The sequence below is a fragment of the Vigna radiata genome, chromosome 1 (assembly GCF_000741045.1).
Source record: "Vigna radiata var. radiata cultivar VC1973A chromosome 1, Vradiata_ver6, whole genome shotgun sequence".
Lineage (NCBI taxonomy): Eukaryota > Viridiplantae > Streptophyta > Magnoliopsida > Fabales > Fabaceae > Vigna > Vigna radiata.
In genome coordinates, this window is record NC_028351.1 from 1,336,427 (window position 1) to 1,362,370 (window position 25,944).

The 25,944-nt window shown below is 28.7% G+C and overlaps 3 protein-coding genes across 3 annotated transcripts; all 3 read right to left on the reverse strand.

Annotated features, from left to right (window-relative positions):
• Positions 1-3,814: 3,814 nt before the first annotated feature.
• LOC106766249 (2-methylene-furan-3-one reductase) lies at positions 3,815-6,418 on the reverse strand. The gene is made up of 4 exons (XM_014650995.2): positions 6,002-6,418; positions 5,445-5,768; positions 5,171-5,330; positions 3,815-4,368 (listed from the first exon to the last, which is right to left on the reverse strand). Exons 1-4 carry the CDS (start codon positions 6,227-6,229, stop codon positions 4,100-4,102), a joined length of 981 nt encoding a protein of 326 aa, XP_014506481.1. The 5' UTR covers positions 6,230-6,418; the 3' UTR covers positions 3,815-4,099.
• Positions 6,419-9,347: 2,929 nt separating this feature from the next.
• On the reverse strand, positions 9,348-11,372 carry LOC106767067 (2-methylene-furan-3-one reductase-like). Its single transcript, XM_014651891.2, has 4 exons — positions 11,049-11,372; positions 10,639-10,962; positions 10,018-10,177; positions 9,348-9,724 (listed from the first exon to the last, which is right to left on the reverse strand). Exons 1-4 carry the CDS (start codon positions 11,259-11,261, stop codon positions 9,456-9,458), a joined length of 966 nt encoding a protein of 321 aa, XP_014507377.1. The 5' UTR covers positions 11,262-11,372; the 3' UTR covers positions 9,348-9,455.
• Positions 11,373-19,061: 7,689 nt separating this feature from the next.
• Positions 19,062-20,701, reverse strand: LOC106763614 (2-methylene-furan-3-one reductase). The gene is made up of 4 exons (XM_014647784.2): positions 20,386-20,701; positions 19,915-20,238; positions 19,658-19,817; positions 19,062-19,557 (listed from the first exon to the last, which is right to left on the reverse strand). Exons 1-4 carry the CDS (start codon positions 20,596-20,598, stop codon positions 19,286-19,288), a joined length of 969 nt encoding a protein of 322 aa, XP_014503270.1. The 5' UTR covers positions 20,599-20,701; the 3' UTR covers positions 19,062-19,285.
• Between the last annotated feature and the right edge of the window lie 5,243 nt (positions 20,702-25,944).

Consider the following 25,944-nt stretch of genomic DNA (forward strand, 5'->3'; position numbering starts at 1 on the left):
GTAGGAGTTGAGATAATTGCACGTACATTTAATTTTTGGTTAACATATATGCGTACATTAAAAGGAAAATTAACATTAAGAAATGCAATTAATTTTGAATAAAAATTTTCAGCCTTTATTTTTTTGTAAATTTAAAATCATTAATGATTTTCTAAGTTAATCTGTTTTAATAAGACATGAGACATTTACTAAAGTCAATAATCTCATTTATAACTAAATTGAAATTTTTATTGTTTTTTTATTATATTAAAAATCAAATCTATCATTATTATAGCAATCTAACTATTATCTTTTATTTTATTATTGGGATATAGTTTTAAGACTGCAAAATTTTCATGACTTCAACCATTTAACAAATTTAAGGGATATTTTATTTTAAGGGATATTCTTATATTAGGCCAAAAAAATAAAATATATTATTATTTACTATGTTTAGTGAAAATATAAAAAAACACATTATTAACAAGTCGCGGATCTTTACCTTTTTAATTTCATGTTAGTTTATTGTTGGTTTTAGTAACACTAAATTTAAATCTTTTAAATAATATTGCAAATTAAATTTTACGAATAAAAGATGTAATTAAATTTTAACTTTGAACAAAATTCACATTAAATGAAATCATATACACTAAAATAGGAAATTTATGAATGGCCAAACCACCTAATTAACCTAATTGACTACATATACATTACATTCCACAATGCTCCAAACCATATTATAAAAAAAGAAAGAAAAAAATATTTTTCAAACCCAACATATAGCAACCTTGTCTCTCAATTATAGAAAGCCATTAATAATATTTTTTATCTCATCATATTATATAATTATTTAATAAGGGAGTGAATACATGCAAAGTCAAAGGAACCAAATCAAGACAAAATTGGGGAAACACCAAACCTTAACAAAATTTTTAAAATAATATTTTAGTAAAGTTCATTTTATATCTCCTTTAATATTTAATTCAAGCAGTTTTTATTTTTCAAAAAAGATTATTTTAATCATCTTATGTTTTCTTTCTTTTTTTTTTTTTTTTACAATCACCGAATTAATAGCCTCTCACACTAACATTTTTTGGCCAAATCTCACCTGTTATAAAAAATAAGTAAAAGGATACAAATTTATTCCTTTTATTTTTTTTAATTTATACATATCTCTCAAGTTCTTTTTTTAAAAATCTAATAAAAATCAAATATTCATTTGAGTGACTAATATTTTCAACAAATATTATTTATAAGAAGATATATCTAAATATTAATGTCTAATTACGACATTACCAATCAAATATACTATAAGATGTTCTCAAAATCATTAATAATACAATATCTGTCCAAATCAGTTTCATTAGCAGACATGTTTTTATCTTCTCATTTCACATAATCAATCATTATCCAGGAACAAATTAATCATAAAATAAGTAATATTTTAAACAAATTGAAAACAAATCTTTTCAAAAAAATAAATAAAATAAAACAAGAGTGATCATGAGACTAAACAATATACAAGTTGAAATGAAATTTATCTAACAGTAAGAAACCTAAATACATTTTACTCATTCTTTTACTAATTAGTAACTTAATCACAAAGAACTTTAAGTGGCCCCCATTAGGGTTAGGGCACAGACATGAATGTTGAAGTTAAATAAAGACAAAAAAAAACACCACCAGACATGAAAGGAATCTTGTGGTACTTTTATTTATTTTTATATGATAATGATATTATTTATTTATTTATTTTTGAATGAGTTGTGATCTTAAAGAAATAAACAAGGATATGAAGAAGCAAAGAGCTTGTTGTTTCTGGTGATGTATAATTTTTCATAGGGAAGTAGACGTAGGATCCACCATTTCCATGAAAGGGAAACCTTAAAAATGATACACCAACCAACAATCTTTCATTTCTTCTTCATTTTTAACCTAATTTTTTTCCTTCTCTTTAATGGGATGCTTCCTCCATAACCACTACCAAACAACACTACACTACAACCTCTACCTACTCAATTTTCTAAGACAAAACTTACCAATGAAAATATCTTTTGAAATAAAAAAGTATTACATTATTGTGTTGTTTTTTTATAATAAATTACAGAACTGTCAAAATAGGTCATAATTCATGGATTAATCCGACTCACCATAAGTTCGAACAAAATTGAATTTGAAAAAATTATATTTTTCTTATACAGATCAAATTTTAACTTGGTTTATTTTTTTATACGGGTCAAACCGAATGACTCGTTTTAATAGCTCTAATAAATTATTATATATGATAAATATGTTAAATTTTATAATAACTTGTTCATTCACTTTATAATATACCTTGACCATCATCATTAGCAACCTTCAAGGCCTGTCATAACAAATTAAGCAATTTAATTTCTCCAACCACATAGAAAAGACAACCAATTTATTAGGCCATTTTACTATTTTAATCAAATAATGCATGATTGATCCACATATCTTTGTGGAGACACCATGTATGCAAAAAATACTTATCAAAATAGGAGGAAGAAATGCCGAATTTCGTTTTTAAAATTTTACAAGTTCTTAAAGTTATTATTTATTTTAGTTCTTAATAATAATGATAACATATGCTTAAAAAAAAAAAATAAAGACTGGCATAATTTTAAAAATTAAAACAGAATTTCAAATAGTTTTAGTGACTATATCAGTTTTTCTTAGCTTTAAGAATTAATATGACAGTGAAAATATATTTAAAAAATGTGATACGTTGAAATACAATTTTAGGGACTAATTGACCATTATTTTTTTTATTATTTATTATTGTTATTATTTTATTATTATGCAATTTACCATTATCGGCCTTATGGGCCAACTGGGCCCATTTCAGTGTGAGGCTTACAATATTTTGTGTTTCTGTACGTGATTTGTTGGGCCTAGTTAGGCCTTATAGATGGAGTTATTTTGCTAAAACATTGCGATGAAACAATTCAAGGCAAAATGAAAATTGAACACTGTCTTTTTAGAAAATAAAACTTAATATATTAATTCAAATTGATAATTATAATGTTTTAGTCAATAAAAACACACACACACACATATATATATATATATATATATATATATATATATATATATTGAGGTCTTGTAACAAATTTTTTTGGGTCTGATATGACAAACAGTGTACCACTTTTTAAGACATGATCGTGTTCCCAAACAAAATAGATTGATTGCAAACAGTGTCTCACGTCTATACTCTAGTAAAGTTGACAAGATATGCATACTGTGTTCCCATGTCAACAAGACATCTTGATAACTCAGTAAGGTAATGGAGAACCCAGATAGCTCGGTGAGAAGTTAGATAGTCCGATAGTGCAATTGAAAACTCAAGTAGTTCAGAGGAAAATCCAAATAAATAAATAAAGTATATTGAGAATTTAAATAGTTTAGTGGATGGTCCAAATAACTCAGATAGCACCTTATCGAGCTCTCTAGACTTCCAACTGAACTATATGAGTTCTCCATACATCTTACGAGACTATCTTATTACCTCACCGGACTATTTGGATATCTTGCTGACGTGGAAAACAATACATGTGTCTTGTTGACCTTACTGGATTAGACGTGGTATAATGTTTGTCATTGAACTATCTTGCCGACCTATTGAGTTGGGAACGTGGTTCAATGTTTGTTACCGAGCTATATTGTCAACTTGGGATACAATACATATATCTTTCACAGTTAGGGATGTAACACACAACTTGTTTGAAAAAAAATTAGCGTTGGTCATAGAAAACTAAATTTGTGACTTTCTAATAAAAGAAGATATACGAAAATATAATAAAATTTGGAAGAGAAATAAAAGAAAAAAACGTATGATAATTTATGGATTAAAAATACATTTTACCCTATTAATATAATAAAAAGTTGAGGCCAATAATTGAAGTAGGTTCTACCTCATCTAATCAACGAGGTCAACAAACACAGCCATTATCGATCTTTATTTTTCAGCAGCGAGGCTACTTTTTATATGCATAAACATAGTAATGCAAAACTTGCTAATTTAATACACACTTAAAAATGTTCATCATCACCATTAGCATTGACCATAACAACATGGTGATCAGTTTATCATATGTTGTGGTCAGGGAATGGGATAAATAACCACTTTTCCTGTGGCTCTTGAAGTTTCTAAGTAGGAAATGGCTTCAATAAGCTGAGAAAATGGCAATGGAGTCTTGGCATCAAGTATAGGCTTCACTTGACCACTCTCAAAGTAAGGTCTCAGTTTCTCTAAGTATGATCCTTTTGAACTTAGCGCAAAAAATATTGCTGGTGGTGGATATGCTGGTGGCACTATTGACACAACTTTTCCACCTTCTTTAATGGCCTTAAAGGCTCTTTCAGTCTGCCCTATAAAACACACAGAAAAACGTTTTTTTAACAATTTTTTTTTTATAATTTTTTTACAACTGTAAACCGTAGATTGTAAACAGTAAATTATAATTAATACGTTTCAAATATACGAACCAATAAAATAGTAACACATTGTTAACATATCTTAATCTTACAGATAAGTGTCTCTTTTTGGTAAGTAATTAGGTCTCATTAGAAGCAAGAAAGATGATAGATGAATAAAATATATTTTAGCATACTTCTTTTTATATTAGGTTTAAACCATTTAGGCGTCTCTATTTTTGTTAGGTATTTCCATATTGGTCCCCTTCTTTTAAATCTTCCCAATTGAATTCTTATAAGTGTTAATTTCAAACAAATTAGCCTCTGCCGTTAAAAATCGTAAACAATATTGAAATTGTGTAGAGGTGGGTAGATAACATGTTCAATGTTTAACTTTGAGGCGTGGCAGAAACTGAGTGTGAAAAGTACCACCAAAATGTCAAAAAGGAGGTTTACTAAAATGCCACGTATCACTCAGTTTCCTACCACGTTTCGCCTGAAAGTTAAATATTGAACACGTCATCTACCCACCTCTAACACAATTTTGATATTGTTTACGATTTTTAACCGCAGGAACTAATTTGTTTGAAATTAACCCTTATAAGGACTCAATTGGAAAAGTTCAAAAGAAGATGACCAATTTGGAAATACCTAACAAAAATAGGACACCTAAATGGTTTAAAACTTTATATTATACTTTATATTATAGTAGTTTAAACCAAATATATGTAACTATTCAATAGTTCAAAATTCTCACCTACTGCATCATACACCAGATCGTATTTTTCTGGAAGATCTTCAAAGTTGTACTTTGTATAATCAATAGGAAAGTCAACTCCTATCTCCCTTAGAAGTTCAAGTTTGCCTGTGCTTGCAGTTGCTGCTATCTTAGATGCCTTATAAACATGTTTGGCGAGCTGCAAAACCAAAACACAGCAATTCACCATCTTAATCCAAAATATAATAACAAAATCCTTTTGAACTTAATATTTGAACCTGTTTTCTGCAGAAAAATATATGTTAAGATGTACCTGAATGGCATAGCTTCCAACTCCACCAGCTCCTCCCAAAACAAGGATAGATTGACCAGCAGAAAACTGAGCATGCTCAAAACCTTCAAGGGCAGTCTCACATGCCAAAGGAATGCTAGCAGCTTCAATGAAGCTTAGATTGGATGGTTTATGAGCCAATTGTTTCTCTTCTGCAACAGTATACTCTGACAAAGTGCCAAGAATCTTAAGATTCGACAAACCTTCCTCGTTGATATCACCATATATTTCATCTCCAACCTTAAATTTCCTTACTTCTCCTCCCACTTTTACCACTATGCCAGCAACATCAAAACCAGGCACAATCTTCTCACACCATTAGAAAAGTTTTAGATGTTGAAATTCTAATACTAATTGATTAATCAATTGCAGCCTTTCACTCATATCACTCTTAGTTCCACCACAGATTATAAAAACAGTAAGATTTAAAGTTTATGTCAGAAACTAAATTTCAATTTTCTTAATTTTGGATCTTTTATAAGCAGGAATGAAATATGAATTATCAGAAAGAAAAAAAAAAATAGAGGTGATGTACATACAGGTAGATAAGAGTCAGTGTCCTTGAACTCCCCATGTATCCTCTTGTAATCAACTGGATTAAGGGATACTGCTATGACCTTGATGAGCACTTGATCATCTTTGAGTTGTGGTAAGGGCCAATTAGGATCAAACTTAAGAACATCAGCGGGTCTACCATGTTGAGAGTAGTACCAAGCTTTTGTGTGGGTTGGAATAGTGGAATCAGTGGTTGATGCATCTTCTGCCATGTTGGGTGAATATATAAACTAAGAAGAGGTAGAGAATAAGGATTTAGATGGAGATGAAGAGCATGAAGAAAGATATATTTATAGGATCTGATTTCATGGATAATCAGCATAAATTTGGATTTAATCATGTCCAAGTTCAGTTTCATTTCCTCTTTCCGTGTTCTTCATTCTTAATTACCATCTGGGGTATCCTTTCAAATTCTAGTCAAATAAATTAAGCTCTGTATTCTTTGAAATTTTCTATATCTTAAAGTAATAATCAGTTAATAATTATCACCAATATATATATATATATATATATATATATATATATATATATATATATATAATTTTTTTTTCTGCACGTCATGCCTGATGTGTTTTTGCATTCAACTTTATTCATCCTCGTATTAAACTAAGCCCTAGCTTGAGTAGAATAGGTCAACTCTTCGTTGAATAAATTCTTTAATATGTTCATGTCACCCATAATGTATACAATTTTTGTTTTGCATTCACTTTTTTATTTTAAGGATTAATTAAATTATTCATATCCATTCAACGAGTGATTTAACAAGAGGGATATATTTTATATAATTTTATTTGTTTGCATTGAGATTTTCTTATTCGTTTAGTATGGGAGAGGTGGTGATACCAATCACGAAAAAATTAAGAGAAAGAAGACGAAGAATCACAATATTTATTAATAATTAAAATTACTCAATAATTGTAAATAAATATTTATTGATAATTAAAATCTGATAATAATTATAAATAAAAATATTTATTGAAGGATAATTAATAATAAATTTTAATTATTAAATTATCGATTAATTTTAATTGTAGATAATTATCAATAGATTTTGTTCATTTTTTTTTCTCAGCTTGTAAGTGAATCCTTGAGTATCTCATAGAAGCTCCTGGAAAAAGATTTTTTCTTATATTTTCAAAATCAAAGAAACAATTGGATCTCTAAAGTTAATTAGTATAGAACTTTTCCTTCTACCACTTCTGAAATACAATGGTTCATCTATCTTTCTCTTTCAAGGTATTGGTAGTATCATACTCAATGAACATATATTTCTACATAATGTTCTCTGTATTCCTACCTTTCGTTTTAATCTTTTATCATTAACTACTCTTATTGTTTCCAATTTATTTCGTTTTAATATGGAACTTAATTTTTTTTAGATCCATTCCAGTTCATTCCTGTTGTTCCTACGACAACATCTTCACCTGCTATTAGTTTTTAGTTTAACGTGACAAACAATGTGTCACCTTTTAAGACACATGAATTGTTTACAAAATAGTTCAGTTGCAAACAGTGTATCACGTCTAGACCTTGATAAGGTTGGCAAAATACGTATACTATATTCTCATATCAATAAGACATCTTGATAGTCCAGTAAGGTGAATGGAAAACTAAAATAACTCTGTAGAAAGTCTCGACAGTGCATTGATAACTCAAATAGTTCAATGAAAAGTCTAGATAAAGCAGTAAGCTGTATTGAAAACTCAGATAATTTAATGAACGGTCAAGATAACTCGGATAACATCTTAATGAGTTCTCTAAAATTCCAACTAAACTATCTAAATGCTCCATGGATAACTTGCTTACCTGAAAAACAGTACACGTGTCTATGTGATATAACGTCTGTCACCTAAAAGAGAGAATAAAACTCTATACTTTCGAATAAAATTTCATTTTTAGCACTTAGTAATTGAATAAGATATATGAAAAGCTTGGATGATCATATTTTAGTTAATTTAAAATACAGCAGCCGGACAAGAAGATATCATAATCTGTTTAGTGCCCATCAATTACCTACCCATTTTTTAATATGATAATAGTGATATTGGCCTCCACATTATTTAAATAGTAGATGCTTTAATGCGTCACTAAAAAAATTTAACTTTTTTGACGTAAAAAAAATTGTTACAAACACTTTGAAGATTTGTTTCAGAAAATTTTGTAAGGAATTGTGAAATTGAATTAGTTGTAAAAAAGTAGATGTCATAAAAATTTTGTAATGGAAAATACGAGATTTATATGATTCTAAAGACTTATTTTTTTATTATTAAAATGGTTAAAACTATTACATTTTATGTGTCACTGCTAATTATGATGTAAAGATTCATCATAAATTATTTGTTACTTAAGAAAATTAAGTTTTGTTAAAAGCAACCGTACTTGAGAAGAAAATACGTTATTTGAATTAGGAACATGATATTAAAGGCAATCATTTTCTTTTTAAAGTGAAAAAGAGATATTTTAAAGTTAGTAAAAGTATTTTGATCTCGTTTGATGTGAGTTTAGCTTGCTTAAGTGAGACATCCCTTTGTCACTTAAGACGCATTTAGAAGTGCTTATGTGATATTGGAAAATGAAAATATAATTTTGATACACCACTTCTACCAGTTGATAACATTTTTAAAGGTTTTTTAGTCACTAAAAAAAATTAACTTTTGTATTTATAAAGAAAGAAAGAAATTGAGAGGAAAATAATTGATATCAAATGTTTGTAAAAATTGTTGGATGTCAAAATAATAGTACCTTTGTAAATTTAATTCATCGGAAAATCATATTTCACTTTAGCGTGTGTGTGAAACAATGTCATTTACAGTAAAGTGTATCTAATGTTTGAAGCAAAATTCATGGACATGCTTGTTTAAGCATGGTATAATTAATTCACTTAAGTGTTTTAATTTTTCTATAATGTTGTGTAAACGAGTTTGAAATTTACCTTAAAAAAATAATTAAAATGAAATACATTCAACTATTTAATATATATTTCTTTCTACTATTATTTTTGTTTTTAATTGTATTGTCTGTATATTTGTTAGTACCGACTGATGGAAAAATAATTTGAAAAACCTTATTGAGATAGGACACTTAATATATTTTACATGTCAGCCAGATGTGAAATAATTAGTCATTCATAACATCAGAAAGTTAAACTTAATGCGAATTTATAATAAAAATTACTAAAACATTATAGTTTATAAATTATTAAAGTTTAGACTTCTTGCTTGAATATCAAAGCTTATTACATGTGTGATGTGAATTTCTGAGTAGCACTTTAACCCATCTTCGATTTTCTCTGACAACAAGTGATCCATCTTTGTTCATACGATTTGATAATATTTATCATTCTAATTTATTGCCAATATCTTTATTCTTCAACAATTATAAATACACAAAATGAACAAGTTACATGAAACATGGCTAAAGGCACACACAACATGCATATCAATTGGGTATGGGATAAACAACCACTTTTCCTATGGCTCTCGAAGTTTCTAAGTAGGAATAGGCTTCAGCAAGGTGAGAAAATGGAACTGGAGTCTTTGGATCAAGTAATGGCTTCACTATACCACTCTCAAAGTAAGGTCTTAACTTGTCCAAAATAGAACCTTTAGAAGTTAGCACAAAGAAAATGGCTGGTGGAAGTCCAGGAGGTATTATTGTCACAGCTTTGCCACCTTCCTTCACTGCCTTCAAAGCTCTATCAGGCTCTCCTGCATTTCATCTTTTCATCATCAAACAATGAAGTATCTATAATAAAATGTAAAGGATGATGATATTTTAACACTATTTTGACACTGCACACGTGTCAAAATGTGGTTGGAGGATTTTAAATTAAAAAAACAAACTTTGGTTTTTTTCTTCCAAATATACTCCTGCCTTAACTTTTTTAATTTGAAATCGTCCAATCACATTTTGACACGTGTGCAGTGTCAAAATGGTGTAAAAAAAGGTATTAAAACATCATTTTCCAAATGTAAAATAATTTCTGGTTTAAAGAACTGACCTATTGTGTCGTACACTACATCAAACTTTTCTGCTATGTCTTCAATGTTCTCATTTGTGTAATCAATTGCCCAATCAGCTCCCAACTTTCTAAGAAGTTCCAATTTTCCAGTGCTAGAAGTTGCTGCTATCTTTGATGCACCATATAGATGCTTAGCAAGCTACAACCAAATATTTACATTCAAAAATTATCTTATGAAATCTCCTATAATGTTAACCAAAGACAACTTCATTTAGACTTGTCAAAATTAACTACCACACTTTTCCCTTATAGTTAAAAATAAATTTTGAATTTAATTCAATTTTATAGTTTGATTAGAGTTTGATAACCGATATAATAATTAAGAAAAATGATATTTTAACACCAATTTTTTGACACCATTTTGACACTACATACATGTTAAAAATGTGGTTGGACGATTTCAAATTAAAAAAAAAACTTGGATTTTCCCTTCCAAATATGCTCTTGCCTCAGCTTTTTTTAATTTGAAATCATCCAATCACATTTTGACAGGTAGTGTCAAAATAATGTCAAAATTTGGTGTTAAAATATCATTTTTCAATAATTAATTTGATAAACAATAAATTTTATTAAAATAAATTTAAATTCATAATTATAAACCTGAATGACAAAGTGACCAACTCCACCAGCTCCTCCGACAACAAGAATAGATTTTCCAGCAGAAAACTGAGCACGTTCAAGGCCTTCATAAGCAGTTTCTAGTGCTGCAGGAATGGCAGCAGCTTCAACGAAGCTTAGATTTGGTGGCTTGATAGCTAATAGCCTCTCTTCTGCAATAGTATACTCAGACAAAGTTCCAAGAGCCTTCAGGTTTGTTACTCCTTCCTCGTTGATATCACCATACACTTCATCACCAACCTTCAGTTTATGCACTTCTCTTCCCACACTCACCACCACACCAGCAACATCAAACCCAGGAACAGTCTTCTCAATCAAAAACAAAGTTATATTTTTTACTATCTCCAAACAATTAATACTGAAAAAAACATCAATGTTAAATGATGACATACAGGTAAATGAGGGTCATAATCCTTGTACAAGCCGTTCATCCTCTTGTAATCAATGGGATTAAGAGATGCTGCAACGACCTTGATGAGGACTTGGTCATCTTTGAGCTCTGGTAATGGCCAATTAGGATCCAATTTCAGAACATCTGGGCTACCATGTTCAGAGTAGTACCAAGCTTTTGTGTGGGTTGGAATGCTTGATGCAGCTTCTGCCATGTTGGATGAATATATATGAACTAAGAAGAGGTAGAGAATAAGGATTTAGATGGAGATGAAGAGCATGAAGGAAGATATATTTATAGGATCTGATTTCATGGAAAATCAGCACTAATTTGGATTTAATCATGTCCAAGTTCATGTTAACTTTATATATAATAATTTTGTTTTTGCACGTCATGCATGATGTGTTTTTGCATTAAACTTTATTCAACCTCGTATTAAACTAAGCCCTAGCTTGAGTAGAATAGGTCAACTCTTCGTTGAATAAATTCTTTAAAGCAACAATTTTTGTTATGTTTCGTTCTGCAGGTCATCCATGATGTATACAATTTTTGTTTTGCATTCGACTATTTTTTTTTTCTTTTTTAAGGATTAATTAAATTATTCATATCCATTCAACGAGTGATTTAACGAGAGGAATATGCTTTATATAATTTTATTTGTTTGAATTGAGATTTTCTTATTTGGTTAGTATGGGGGAGGTGGTGGTGATACCAATCACGAAAAAAATAAGAGAAAGAAGATGAAGAATCACAATATATACTAATAATTAAAATTAGTTAATAATTATAAACGAATATTTATTGATAATTAAAATATGTTGATAATTATAAATAAATATTTTTTTTAGTCGGTATATGTTTTGGTTAAAAAATTAAAATAAAATTCCTAAATTAATCAATGCGAAAGCCTTTACCTACACTAGTGTATGAACATTCCTCAAGGTAACAATACCACTAACCAACATTCACCATTGGAATGATAGATCCCTTGCATATGTTACCACTGAAATTACTTGGCTTAGAAATTTGCTTAGTGATTTTTATATTTTTACATCTTTTGCTGCACGATACTGTGACAACAAGGTGTTATCAAACTCTTCCATATTAAAAGACATCATCAAATTGCATATGTATTCACCAAATCTCTGCCAAGATATTCTTTTTTATCTCCAATCTTGAGGGTGGGCCTTGTTGGGCCAGTTTATCTTTTATTAGTTTGTTTTCGTTTTTCTATTTGTAGCCCTTTTTATATTTAACCATGGTTTATTTTTATCTTCAAAACCTTTGTATTTTTCTTCTCAGAATAAACACACACAAACAAAATGAACACTAATAAAAGGGAAAAGCTTTAACACAGAAAACATAAATGGGTGTGAAAATGATTATTCGGTTCCGAAAAGAGAATTGATGCACTGAATAGATGGGCCTCTGTTCATCTTCGCAGTGAAGCAGAGTTTCATACTGCCACCGTAAGACTTATTTAAATTGAAGTGATTTTGAAATGTTGTTTTCTTTTTTTAAATTAACAAAATTAGTTTATTTATTCTTTTATTTAAAATTTTATCTTTTTAAAATGATGAGATACAAATTATAATTGAAGTTTATAATTTTTTTTATTTAAAATTTTATCTTTTAAACATTATTGATACAAAATTATAATTGAAGTATATAGTTTTTTTTTATTTAGCATTATTTTCAGACAACTAATCGTTTTTTTAAATATTAATTTGATAAAAAGAAGTATTAATTTTAGTTTTTATGTAATATTGAGAAAACTATAGGATGATTGTAACTGTCTTGATACAACTTTATACTAAATCAACAATATTAAATAGAGTGCATCTACCGTGCAAACCCATTTTGCAGACTTATTAGACATTCCAATTTCCAATTTTTTCTTCCTTAACCACGCAAGTTCCATAAAATGTTGAGCCAGATAAATGGATTTATGCTATAAATATTAACTGACAAAGATAAGAATCTCATTAGCAAAATCATAAAATCACCTTCCACGTCTAACTTAATACAATGAAATATAGATTTGTAGAATTTTGTAGAGAGTACATAGAGCCATAATTGAAGCTTGTGATCCGAAAGAATTGACTTCAAAGTTTCCACATGCGGATCAGGGATAAAATCCACAAAAAGTTTCAACCTATCTGGAGGAGGAGCGATTAAAGGAAGCGGATTTGGTGGAGGAGCAACCCGACGTGGAATTGGTGGAGGAATGACTCGGCGAGTGCATTCCAACTTTCAAAGTTGTCATGGTTTCTTTCACTTTCTCTAAAGCCTTCATAGTGGTATCGGCAGTATGCTGTACTATGCCGACAGGTAGTTATTGTTGACTCTTTATATGCTGTTTTGATCCTTCTATCTTGTATACTTTTGCCCATTATAAGAAATGTAAAATATCAGAGATAATAACCAACCTTCTATGTGCTCCTATACTCTTTTTTATAGGAGAATTCAATAACAAGAAGGAATAAGGGAAAGAGGTAATAACCCACCTTTGTAGCATGCAAATGGCATGGGTCCTTTTTCGTACATTTTTAGGTATGAAGCATGGAAAAAAAGTCGACAAAGAGGACAACCTACGAACTCATATTGCGTGAGTCATGCTCACACAGTTCTCAAGTTTTGTTATAAATTTTATTTTGTACCAAAGCAAAAAATAAAAGTAATAGTGTAGAAAAGAGAAAGTCTCTAATAAATATTTATTCCTCATATTTAAAGAGCCATCAACAGATACTACCATGCATAGAAATCAAATGGTTGGTTTTAACTGGAAGAACAACCAATGGGAACGTAAATCCGGGGGAGTCATTCTGAAATCCTGAAAACTAGTAAAAATAGGAAAAAGAAAAAAAAAACTATTATAGCATGTTCATTTGATATCTTGCTTTTTAGGAGGAATGGGAGGAGGAGGAAGAGAGAGGGGGAAGGGGAGGTGGAGGAGGAGTTGAGTTCCTTGTAGGAGGAGGAGGAGCGACCGGAGGAAGTGGATTTGGTGGAGGAGTGAGCCGAGGTGGATTTGGTGGAAGAGCGACCTAACGTGGAATTAGTTGATGAGCGACCCGGCGAGTGCGTTTCGACCTATTCAAAGTTGCAAAAGTTGTCATGGTTTTTTCCACTTTATCTAAAGCCTTCGTAGTGTTACCATATCAGTAGTATTCTATATTGTGTCGGCAGGTAGTTATTGCTGACTACTTATACGCTGCTCTGATTCTTCTGTCTTGTATACTTTCGTGCATTATCAGAAATGCAAAATATCAAAGGTAATAACCAACCTTCTATGGGCTCTTATAATTTTTTTTATAGGAGAATTCAATAACAGGAAGGAAGGTGGGAAAGAGGTAATAACCCACCTTGTAGTATTCAAATGGCATGGGTCCTTTTTTGTGCATTTTAAGGTATGAAGCATTGAAGAAAAATCGACAAAGAGGACAACCTGCGAACTCATACTACGTGAGTCATGCTCACACAGTTCTCAAGTTTTGTTTTAAATTTTGTTTTCTACCAAAGCGAAAAAGAAAAGTAAGAGTGCAGAAAAGAGAAAGTCTCTAATAAATATTTGCTCCTCAGATTTAAAGAACCTTCAACAGATACAACTATGCATAGAAATCAAATGGTTAGGTTCAACGTGGAAGAACAACCAATGGGAATGCAAATCCAGGTGAGTCAATTCTAAATCCTGAAAACTAGTAAAAAAGGAAAAAGAAAAAAAACTATTATAACATGTTCATTCAATATCTTGCTTTTTAAGAGGAGGAAGAGGAAGAGAAAGAGGGGAAGGAGGAGGTGGAGGAGGTGGAGGTGGTGGAGGAGGAGGCAGGGGTGGTGGAGGAGGAGGAGTTGAGTCCCTAGGAGGAGGAGGAGGAACAATCGGAGGAAGTGGATTTAGTGGAGGAGCAACCCAACGTGGATCTAGTGGAGGAGCGACCGACGTGGAATTGGTGGAAGAGCGATCGACGTGGAATTGGTGGAGGAGCGATGGACGTGGAATTGGTGGAGGAACGACCCGACGATTTGGTTTAGATCATGTATATAAAGTTTAAAAATTTATAATTGTTTTTGGATAACTATAAGTTCCACTTTATATTATAGTTAACAAGACTATTATATAGTTAAATGTTATATTTTGAAATGTTACAGTTATAATATGGTAATTATTATTATTATTAGTGAAAATACAAGTGTTGTGTAATAGTGTTCGATAATGAAAAATAATTAAATTATTACTGTTACTATTATTATAATTATAAAATAATATTTATAATTATATTTTAAATTCTTTATTTTTTTAGGTTATCTTTTAATTAATAAAATGATTAGGTTAAAAAAGTCAAATAAAGAAACAGTTAAAATTAAGAAAGGATGACTTAAACAACAAATTGATAGAATAATTATTTTAATTCAAAATAATTTTTATTTAAAGAATAAAATTGAAAAATAGATGTGAATATCAAATTGAAGAATTTTTCATATATAGATATAAATTATAAGTACGTGCAATGTTGTTGTTATTATTATTATTATTATTATTATATTATTATTATTATTATTATTATTATTATTTATATATTTATTGTTATTATTATTATTATTATTAATTACAAATTAAAAATAAATTATCTGTGATGTAAGGTTGAAGGTTTAATTAAAAAAATATGTAACAAAAATAAAATAAGATGCCTAAGCATTGTTCGACTACATTAATATTACATGGAACAACAATAAAGCATGACAACCTTTATTTAAAATATTGTTTAATGTATTTAAAACTTTGGTTGAGTGGGGTTGTTGAGAGTATTTAATGTTGATAAAAAGATGCTGCATAAAAATCTAAAGATGAAGAATTGACCATCTAACTTTGTTATCAAAGAATCTTCTTACAAAATGAAGATGAAGATTAGTATCTTTCTTTATATTAAGTCTGTTTTGTTTAGAGTTTATATTTTGTATAGTTTAATTTAATAAACATTTAAAGATAACTAATTCAAACTGTTTTTGAACTTAACATAGTATTAAGGAAATTTTTAGTTAATTAAAATATGTTTTTTAATTGGTTAAAATGTTCTTGTTTGATTGATAGAAAAATATTTTAATTGATTCAAATAACTTAAAACTATGAGTTGTTATGAAGAAAAGTTTTAATTTGTTAAAATTTGTTTTCAACGTATTAACTTTTTTTTTTTTTGTGTTTTCATACTACTCTATTTTGATCTATTAAAATTTATTTTTAAATGAAATTAACAAATTGAAGTAGTTTTATTTCATTAAAATATTACGTAATCACTACCACTAATTTTGGCATGGTAAGTGAGCAGAACCACGTTCAACACAGTTGAAGCAAGAACAATTTTTATTATAATGTTGAATATAATTTTTATTATAATAAAAGCATTTAATTTTGTCAAATTTGTTTATAATAAAATACACATATAATTTGTATGTTGGAAATTGGGTTAATATTATAAAAGTATAGAGTGTTAAAATATTTATCATAACTATATTATGTGTAGAATTATCATCACTATACTGTGTGTTGTTTTATTTATCATGTATTTTGAATGAAACTTTATTTTATATACTAGAAGAGAGATCCATAGTTTCAAGATCTAGTAGTATTACTTTTATTCTAATTATTTTTTTTTATTTTTTAATATAATTATTAAAATAATATAAATTATATTTTAATAATTATTAAAATATGAAAATATATTAAATAATATAAGAATTTAAGTTAAAAGATAATTAAATTTTAAATAGAAAACAAAAGTTTTAAGAAAATTTAACCGCTGTCCAAATTTCGAGACTTAATGTCTGAAGGAATTTTCTTTTAAATTATGTTTTTTATTAATTTTAGTTTTTATGTAATATTGTATATCATTTTATTATTAGTTATCATCATAATAATAATATTATTATTATTATTATTATTATTATTATTATATATTTAAAAGTTTTATTTACAAAAATAAATATAAACCATATTTTAAATAATTACAAATTATATAAAGGTCATACACAAATCACTATAAATACATAACTCAACTAATAATATATTAAATGAATTAAAAGATATATGAAATGCATATATCTTTACTCCACAAATCTGTTGAAACATTCTATGTGTATGGAATTAACAAGGATAGGAAATATGTAATATACTCGGAAAGTTTAGGTAGAATCGGCTAAAGAATAGATTCGATGCCGAGAAAAAAGTTGTTAGATATTTTGAAAAAATTGTTTCAATGAAGTGAACCTTCTTTTTATTTTAGAAAATGTTTGAATTATAATGTAAAAGTCAGATGTTTCATTACCTACCCTATCTATCCCATATATAGTGCATCAACGAAGTTAATGGTTTGTAAGTCTATTTTCATTTAATTAACCGTCTAATGTTAAATATAATTTTTATTATAATAAAAGTATTTCATTCTGTCAAATTTGTTTACAGTAAAATATGAGTTGGAAATTGTGTTAATATTATCTAAAATTAAATTTGAAGAAATTTCATCATAACCAATATATTGAGAAATAAAAGTAAAAAATTAAAATTAATTTTTCTGTCAGAGGAATAATATCATTAGCTAGAATAATTGATGATTTAATTCAACTAATAACTTATTTAATTTGAACAAAATATTTTGAAATTATAAATTTTAATAATTTTAAAAGAAAAATCTATGACTTATTTACTTCAATTCAATATAATCAGAAGAGAGCTAGATTTAATTGAGTGTAATAAAAAAGAAATTCAGATTCCATTATATCTAATTTTTCTGGAGTTGAATGGTGGATTTATTTCAAATCTAATTCTATGAATTGGATTTTAAGTACAAATTAATTTCACAAAATTGACTTACTTCTATATTATAAATTGATTTTATATAAGACTTTTAACGCATTCTCTTTGATTTATGTGGGACTTTTAACGCACTCTCTTTATGTCGAGGTATAGTCATCTCAAGCGTGATAGTAAAAATGAGTGGTCTTATAACGAGTGGAATAGAATACCCATATAAATCTCGTTAGTATAGGCTTCGATTCTGGTACCATATTAAGAAGTGATTTTTAATATAGTTTTGTAGGGTAAGGTTAAACTTAAAAATTCACTTTTTAATATGGTATCGAACTATGGTTAAAACCTATCCTAACGAGTCTACGTGAGCGTTCTATTTTACTCGTTGTCAGGTTATTATTAGACCATCCATTAATTCTACTCTGCTCGATATTCATTTCGACTAAAATAATGTCAACTTATAATATATAAAATGTATACAAACCTCATTTGTAGAAATTTAAAAAATCCACTTAGGGGGGGAGTAGCTTTCCCAAATATCGTTTTTTTTTTCATACCATTAATTATTTTGCTTAGTTCTCAAACCTTTATTTTCATAACCTAAAAGAAAGACAAAATAATAAGTTTTTTCTTTCACAAGGGATGTAAAAATATAATCTTGTTGGAGTGTGTGTAAAACATTAAAAAAAAAAACAAAACAAAGATATGGCAGAAAAACAATACAGAAACTCTCAGAAGAAAAAGACAAAAACTCAACATAAAATCTAAATTCGAATAGATGACTTCAAATATAAAACATTGTATTGAATCAATTTAATCTTTCTATTCTTTCTAAAATACTCAATTTAGTCATTAAATTGATTTATCATTATAGAATGTGATTACAAACGACTGATGTGAATTTATGATGAAACTTTTTATTTTCTTTTAACATGAATTAAAAAGAGATCTCGAGATTGCAAACTAGGAAATGCCAAAAAAAATTTATTTTAACCCAAAAATTTGTATATTTCACTATTCCAACTTATCACAAACTCGACAACTTATCAACAAAACACAAGTTTAACAAGCTCAATAGAAGATAAATTTAATAAACTCATCTAAGATAAATTCGACAAGAGAAATATGAAATAAGATTGGCATATATTAATAATGATATTTTATCCTTATATTATATGTAATTTGATATATTATATGTAAAATGACATGTAAAATGAATATAAAAGTATCTTATCTTACAATTACACAAAGACTATTATTTATTTATATTGCAAGCAAAACACAATCAAAACATCTCACTCTCACAACAAACACAACTCCAAAATATTCATGAATATACACATGTTGTCTCATCTAACAAGAACAGCTTCCACAGCCGATGAGTTTATTGAGTGCATTTCTACACAAGTTTGGTTGAGTTCATCTATTTATCCTCAAGGGATGGGATGTATGACCACTTTTCCAATGGCTCTGTTAGTCTTCAAATATGCAAATGCCTCCACAGTCTCAGAAAATGCAAAGGGACTCTTAGGATCCAATATCGGCTTCACCTTCCCACTTTCTAAGTATGGTTCTAGTTTCTTCAACACAGTACCATCTGAAATGCGTATTACAAAGATACCTGAAGGACTTCCATGTGCTGCTACTGTCACAACTTTCCCATTTTCTTTAACAGCCTTCAATGCTCTATCAATCTCACTCTGCCCTGATTTTGGAATCAATCATACACAACTTTTCAATAATGTTATTACACAAAATCTGATACAATATTATCTGTTTATAGGTTCAGAGTTTCAATATCTCACCAACTGTATCGTACACTACATCGAACTTTTCTTCCAGCTCTTCAAGCTGCCCCTTTGTATAATCAATGGCTAAGTCTGCTCCCAAGTTCCTTAACAAATCCAGTTTCCCAGTACTGGCTGTGGCTGCAACCTTTGATGCTCCAAAAACGTGCTTCGCTAGCTGCATCATCAAACACATACAAAACAAATCATTTGACAATGTTTTGACAATGTTCTCTATTGAATTTACTAACCAAAGATGATTAAATATACGAAACCTGAATAACAAGGGATCCAACTCCACCAGCACCTCCAAGAACAAGGATAGATTTGCCAGCAGAAAACTCAATTCTTTCAAGTCCTTGATAAGCTGTGATGATGGCTAAAGGAAGAGCTGCAGCTTCTACAAAGCTCAAATTGGAAGGTTTGTGTGCCAATACCTTTTCTTCAACAGCAGTATACTCTGCCAGAGATCCTATACTTTTTGGATTGTTTATAGGATTCTCATTGATGTCTCCATAAACCTCATCCCCAACCTTGAATTTTTTCACTTCACTTCCCACTCTCACCACCACACCAGCAACATCGTACCCAGGAACAGTCTTAATTAATTTCCATCACCACATACAAGATTTAACAATGCAAAACGAAAAAAGAACAATATATCATTATATGGGAGAAAATGAAAATTAATAAGGTTTTAAAACCATGTATGCAAAGGATTACAAAAAATCAAATCAAACCCTTACCGGCAAGGGAGAATCGGTGTTCTTGAAATAGCCATGAGCCCTCTTATAATCTACAGGATTAAGGGCTGCAGCAGCAACCTTAATGAGCACCTCGTCTTCCTTGATCTGTGGTATAGGTATGTTGGATTCAAATTTCAGAGTATCTTCTATGTTTCCATATTCAGAATACGCCCAAGCTTTTATGTGTGACGGAATGCTAGGAGTACTTGCCATTTTTGAGTGGTTTGGTTTGAAGGGAAAAGAGAAATGTTAGAATTCCTAGGTTGTGGTTGAACTCGGTTTTGTGGATACTATGATGTTGCATCTTGCAACACCAACCATTCATTTATAGAGAAAGAAAAATTATTCATGTACAGTGGTAACCACTTGATTCTGTTCTAGTTTCTTCTTTTGTCAATACCAATGAATTTTGTTGCCAAAAGCTGCAAGAGTTCATCATGACGATTTTCTGGGAAGGTTCATGATGTTATGTACAGGATCTACAATCAATGACTATATTCATCATTTTGTCAGAAACTTTTGTTGAAATATATTGACGTCATAAGTTTGAGTTATAAATAAATTTTGAATATTGAAACTAAAAAATAAACTTTTTAAATTTAGTAGAATAATTAAGTTAGTGTTTTAAATTTTTTAAAATTCAAATACAAGATACAATATTATAAAAAATGTAGATTTTATACTTCTTTGTGATAATATAAATTTGTAAGTTTTAAAAAGAAAAATATTCTTTGACATTTTGACATTATTTTGATTGTTTTTAAAATTATAAATATTTATATTTTTATCACTATTTTATTTTTATATTTTATCTCAAATGAATATAAAAGTATATTATAATATATTATTTTTTTAAAAGTGATGGAAATTACTCTTTTAAAAGCTATAGAGATAAGTGATATATCTATTTAGAGTAAATAAGACTTTAGGACCTAACACTTAATTATTATTTATTTGACCTCATTGATTGTTTTTTACCTTAAGTTTAAACTGGGAAATATTTAATGTGAGAAAAGGAAGTTGATCAATAATGATGTATAGGAAGGGATTCAAGGTTCTATACATCAAGAAAAAAATTGAGAAACGTGCAAGTGACTTGACCTACCTAAATAAAACCTATGTGTTTACCTACTAAGTAAAATTATAAAATTATAAGAGTTTGATTTTGTTTTTCAACCATTTAAATGGTTAAACTATTTATAATTTTTATAACCACGGTTTAAAGATAAATTTTAATTCAATTTTATAAATCAATTTATAATTTAAGGTTTATGTTCATTACTTTATTACTTTATATTAATTTCAGTAAAACGTTTAATAAATACCGTATAAATTAAATGAATTTTAATCTTATTGAATGCTTACTACATATTATAGAAGTAAGAACATATATCATATACTAAATATAGTAATGTTATAATAGTTGCCGATGAACACTCCCGAATCTTGATATCGTTTTCGGAGAGTCAAAATAACATATTTAAAATTTATATATTTAGACATTATCATTATAATACAATAAAAATAAATAATTAGGTCGTTATTTTGTGTTCAAAATTATTGAAGAAATTAAACTTATATTATTTTCATCTTCCTATATAGCTTCTTTTATATCATTTTTAAAAAATAATTTCACTCTTTTGTTGTTCATAAATATAAATATATATATATATATATATATATATATATATATATATATATATAAGAAAGTCAAGACTAAAAAATAAATTATTAATTTAATTAAAAATTAAGGAATTAATTATTAAAAGAAAATTTTATGATATTCATACACAATTATAAATGACTCAGGAAAACTATCTTTTCATTTTATGCTCATAAAAAAAATTAATATAGTTATGAAAGAATAAAGTTTCTTTCTATCTTCTTAAAAAAATTACTATGCAAATGAGATAAAAAAAATATATTAAATTAATAAGTGGGACAAGAGGGTTACTTTTTTCTTTCTTCATGGAACAAAACATGTGAGAAATGAGTGTTTAATTTTCCTTTTTCCATCGTATACAAAAAAGAACATGTTAAAGAGTAGAAGATAAACACAAATAGTAACTATATTTGTGTTATTTATGAATATTTTCATATTTTATTTTTAATTTAAAAGATTATTTAAAATATAAATTTAAATAAAAATTAATTTAAAATATAATTAAAATTAAATTTGAAACATTTAATTTAAGAGTATAATACTATTAAATAAAATTTTATATCTTATAATATATATATATATATATATATATATTTGCATCAACATTTTTTTCCTAAGATAAATGTTGGGTTATTGGATTTCCTTTCTATGTGGAGAATAGGTCCAAATAGTGTGGTTCATTATGTCTTATTAGGTTAAATGGATATGAGTTAGTTAATAGGACACATTAGAGTAACTTGAAAAGAAGCAAAAGTCAACTGAGAAAAAAGGAAGAGAGAAAGTCATTCTCGCATAACCCTAAACCTGCACTGGTGTTTTCATCATTGTGAAGTCGTTCACCGTTGGATCAAGCTGATTTTTGGATAGTGGGTTTCAGACATATGGTTCTTCATTCTCACCGTTCGGATTGTCAATCAGAGGTCTAGTTTGGGAGAAATTGGTCCCGCACAACAGCCCTGTTTTGGAGAATTTTCATCTTCTTTATTCTCATTTGTAAGCATTTGTGCTTAGTTAAATTGGCTTATTGAAAATACCTTTTGGTATTATTATTGGAGACTATTTTGTACTCTATTATTGATCATATCGAATTTTTCTTTGGTTTGGACGATTCGTGGTTTTTACCCTTGCATTAAGGGGCTTTCCACGTTCAAAATTGTTGGTGTCTCTTTGTGCTTTGGATTCTAATTTTAGTTTTATTTGTTTTGTGCTCCTCGCAAATTCTCGCAAGAAGGGGAATTGAATTTTCGCTATGTTATTACTCTTTGTCAAGTTGTTATATTTGTTTTGGTCATTTCCCCATCAGGAAACTCACACCTATTACCTCATATGCTCACTCGGGTAAAGGTGATCAGAATAACAACAAACACAAAAAGCACATACACAAGAGAGTGGAAGCTAATTTATAAAAGAAATAATCACATAAAAATTAATATAATTTCATCATAAAATAGTGTATTTCAAACATTTATAAAAAATCAAACATATAATTACAAACTCTTTAGACTTAATTATCAAGATATAAACATTGTTGTATGATTCTTTAAGTGAAATTCAACCCTTCAAGTAAACTAAACATGTAATTTCACAATTCAAAATACAACTCATTACCCATTTTAATACATCAAAACAAAATTCCACAGGAAATTAGTTAAGTTAGCTTTTCTCATCTTATGAATAGTCTCAAAATAGATCGATAAAACTCACAGGCCTTTTAACTCACGAAAGCTTGAACTCATCCTAGAGACAATGTAAAAACAGACAGATTGAACCAAAAAAATGATTAATTAACAAAGAGAAAAAACAAAGGTTCTAGAAGCACATTGAACCTAATGATATCTTGCAAAGCCAAAAAATGGACATCAAATAAAAAAGAAATGTTCAACTTATCCTAATGCTCTATTAAACTTCAAAAGTTATCTATGATAAATGCAATCTCAACCTCTAATCACAAAAGAGATACAATTTTAAACGAAAAAGCTAAAAAAAAGTGTAATACTATACAGAACAAGAATTGAAGAAGAGAAGATACACATTTATATTTTTCTAAAGCAGTTGAGTTTTTGTTTTGTTTTCTAAAAGTTATTTTCTATTTTAAAAGTTTTACAAAATTATACTAATAAAATAAATTTAAACTTTTAATAAAAATAATTAAATAATTTTGATCAAAATATAAATTTTAAAAAATTTAATCTTTTAAAATATAATTCTGACATCCCAAATATTATATAGACATACATATAATAGGATTCAGCTATTATAGTACGAGAAAGCAGTTAGGAGTTAATAGAGGACAATATTTGGCATACAGTTATCCAAAATATGGCTTAAATTTAAAACTTAAATACAAGTATAAGAGTTCTCCAAAATACACAATAGAATGAAGGTCTAGGAATATGATAATTACATGAAGTCTTTGAAATAAAGAGCTAACTAATATGGATCTAATGGAAGTCCTGAGTACTAGGAGTTGGGTCTTTTGTAGTCTCCAAGGCTTACTCCGGAGGCACATCATCACCTACTACTCACATCCAAAGGATTAGATGATCATCGCAAGGGGAAGACAAACACATACAACACAAATAATGCAAGGGTAAGCTAGGTATAAAAAAAAACATGTAATGACAATAATACAACACAAACTGTAACTGAATGCATTTTATTGATACCAATGACAGACCACGTGATTTGACCATCCAGACTAGTATGAAATGTCGAGTTCCAGGGGTTTGTGCACTTGTGGTGACCTCTACTGCTTTGCAAAGCCATTGCCAATGGGTTTCACCCTTACCACACACAAGTGTAAGTCCATCCAAACTCATCTTGGCCCATAAATGGAGACACCCAAGACTAGGACCTCCTGCTATTCTCACCACATGACTCATCACTCTCTATTTGAGCATGGATGGTCATTAGAATGTCATGATAAACCCCATAAGGACACTCCGACCATTCATACGGTCAACCACAACAAACTACATGGCACCACCATGTAACCTCCCTTGAGGATCATGGAATTATGTCCAAAACCATACTTGTTACACTTACATAATTCACATACTTTGTACATACATGCGTTCAAACTATAATTCACAACATTCAATCAATTCATAATCCCCTCTTGTTTCATCAAACATAAAATTTTACAGTCATCTAAGTGCATTCATGCTATATTAGCTCATACCAAACCCATATATCATCAACCAAACAAGGCAGAAGAAGAAAGGAATCAAAACAGGATGTTCCAAAGGTCTATGTGTGAGATGTTAGTGATGACATCAAGGATTAGGGATCAAGGATCAATGATGGAAGTTTGAGGATCGGGAGCCGAGGATTGAGTAATTCATTATAATTGAATTGTTTATGTTAGAGGATTAAGAATCCTATTATTATTATTATTATTTCATGTATGAGGTGTTTGATTATGGTTGATATAACCAGAAGCTAGGTATCTTGTTATGTGTTTGATTATGGTTGATATAATCAATATCTATGTATGCTTGCTTTATCGGTCGCTTACTCTGCTTACTCCATACATGTTTGTGTTTTTGTATTTGTGAATGAAATTATGGACGATGATCTAAGTGAGCAGATGATATTGCAGATTTTCCAAAACTATGATAGATTCGTGAGATAACGAGGAAGATTTGGATTTCTTTATAAAATTCTTTTGGTATAGGCTTTTGAAACAAGTAGTTGTTTTATTCTCTTAGCCATTTTAATTATTTTTTAAATAATGTAATTGAACAAGACTTTTGAAACTATCATGATTTGAATAAATTATGTATATTGAAATGTTAAATATTTTTTGGAAACACATTTTCAAAAATGATAAAGTTTTGAAATTTATACCATTCCAAAATTTGAAGCGTCCCACTTGGTAACAGTTTTATGCTAGA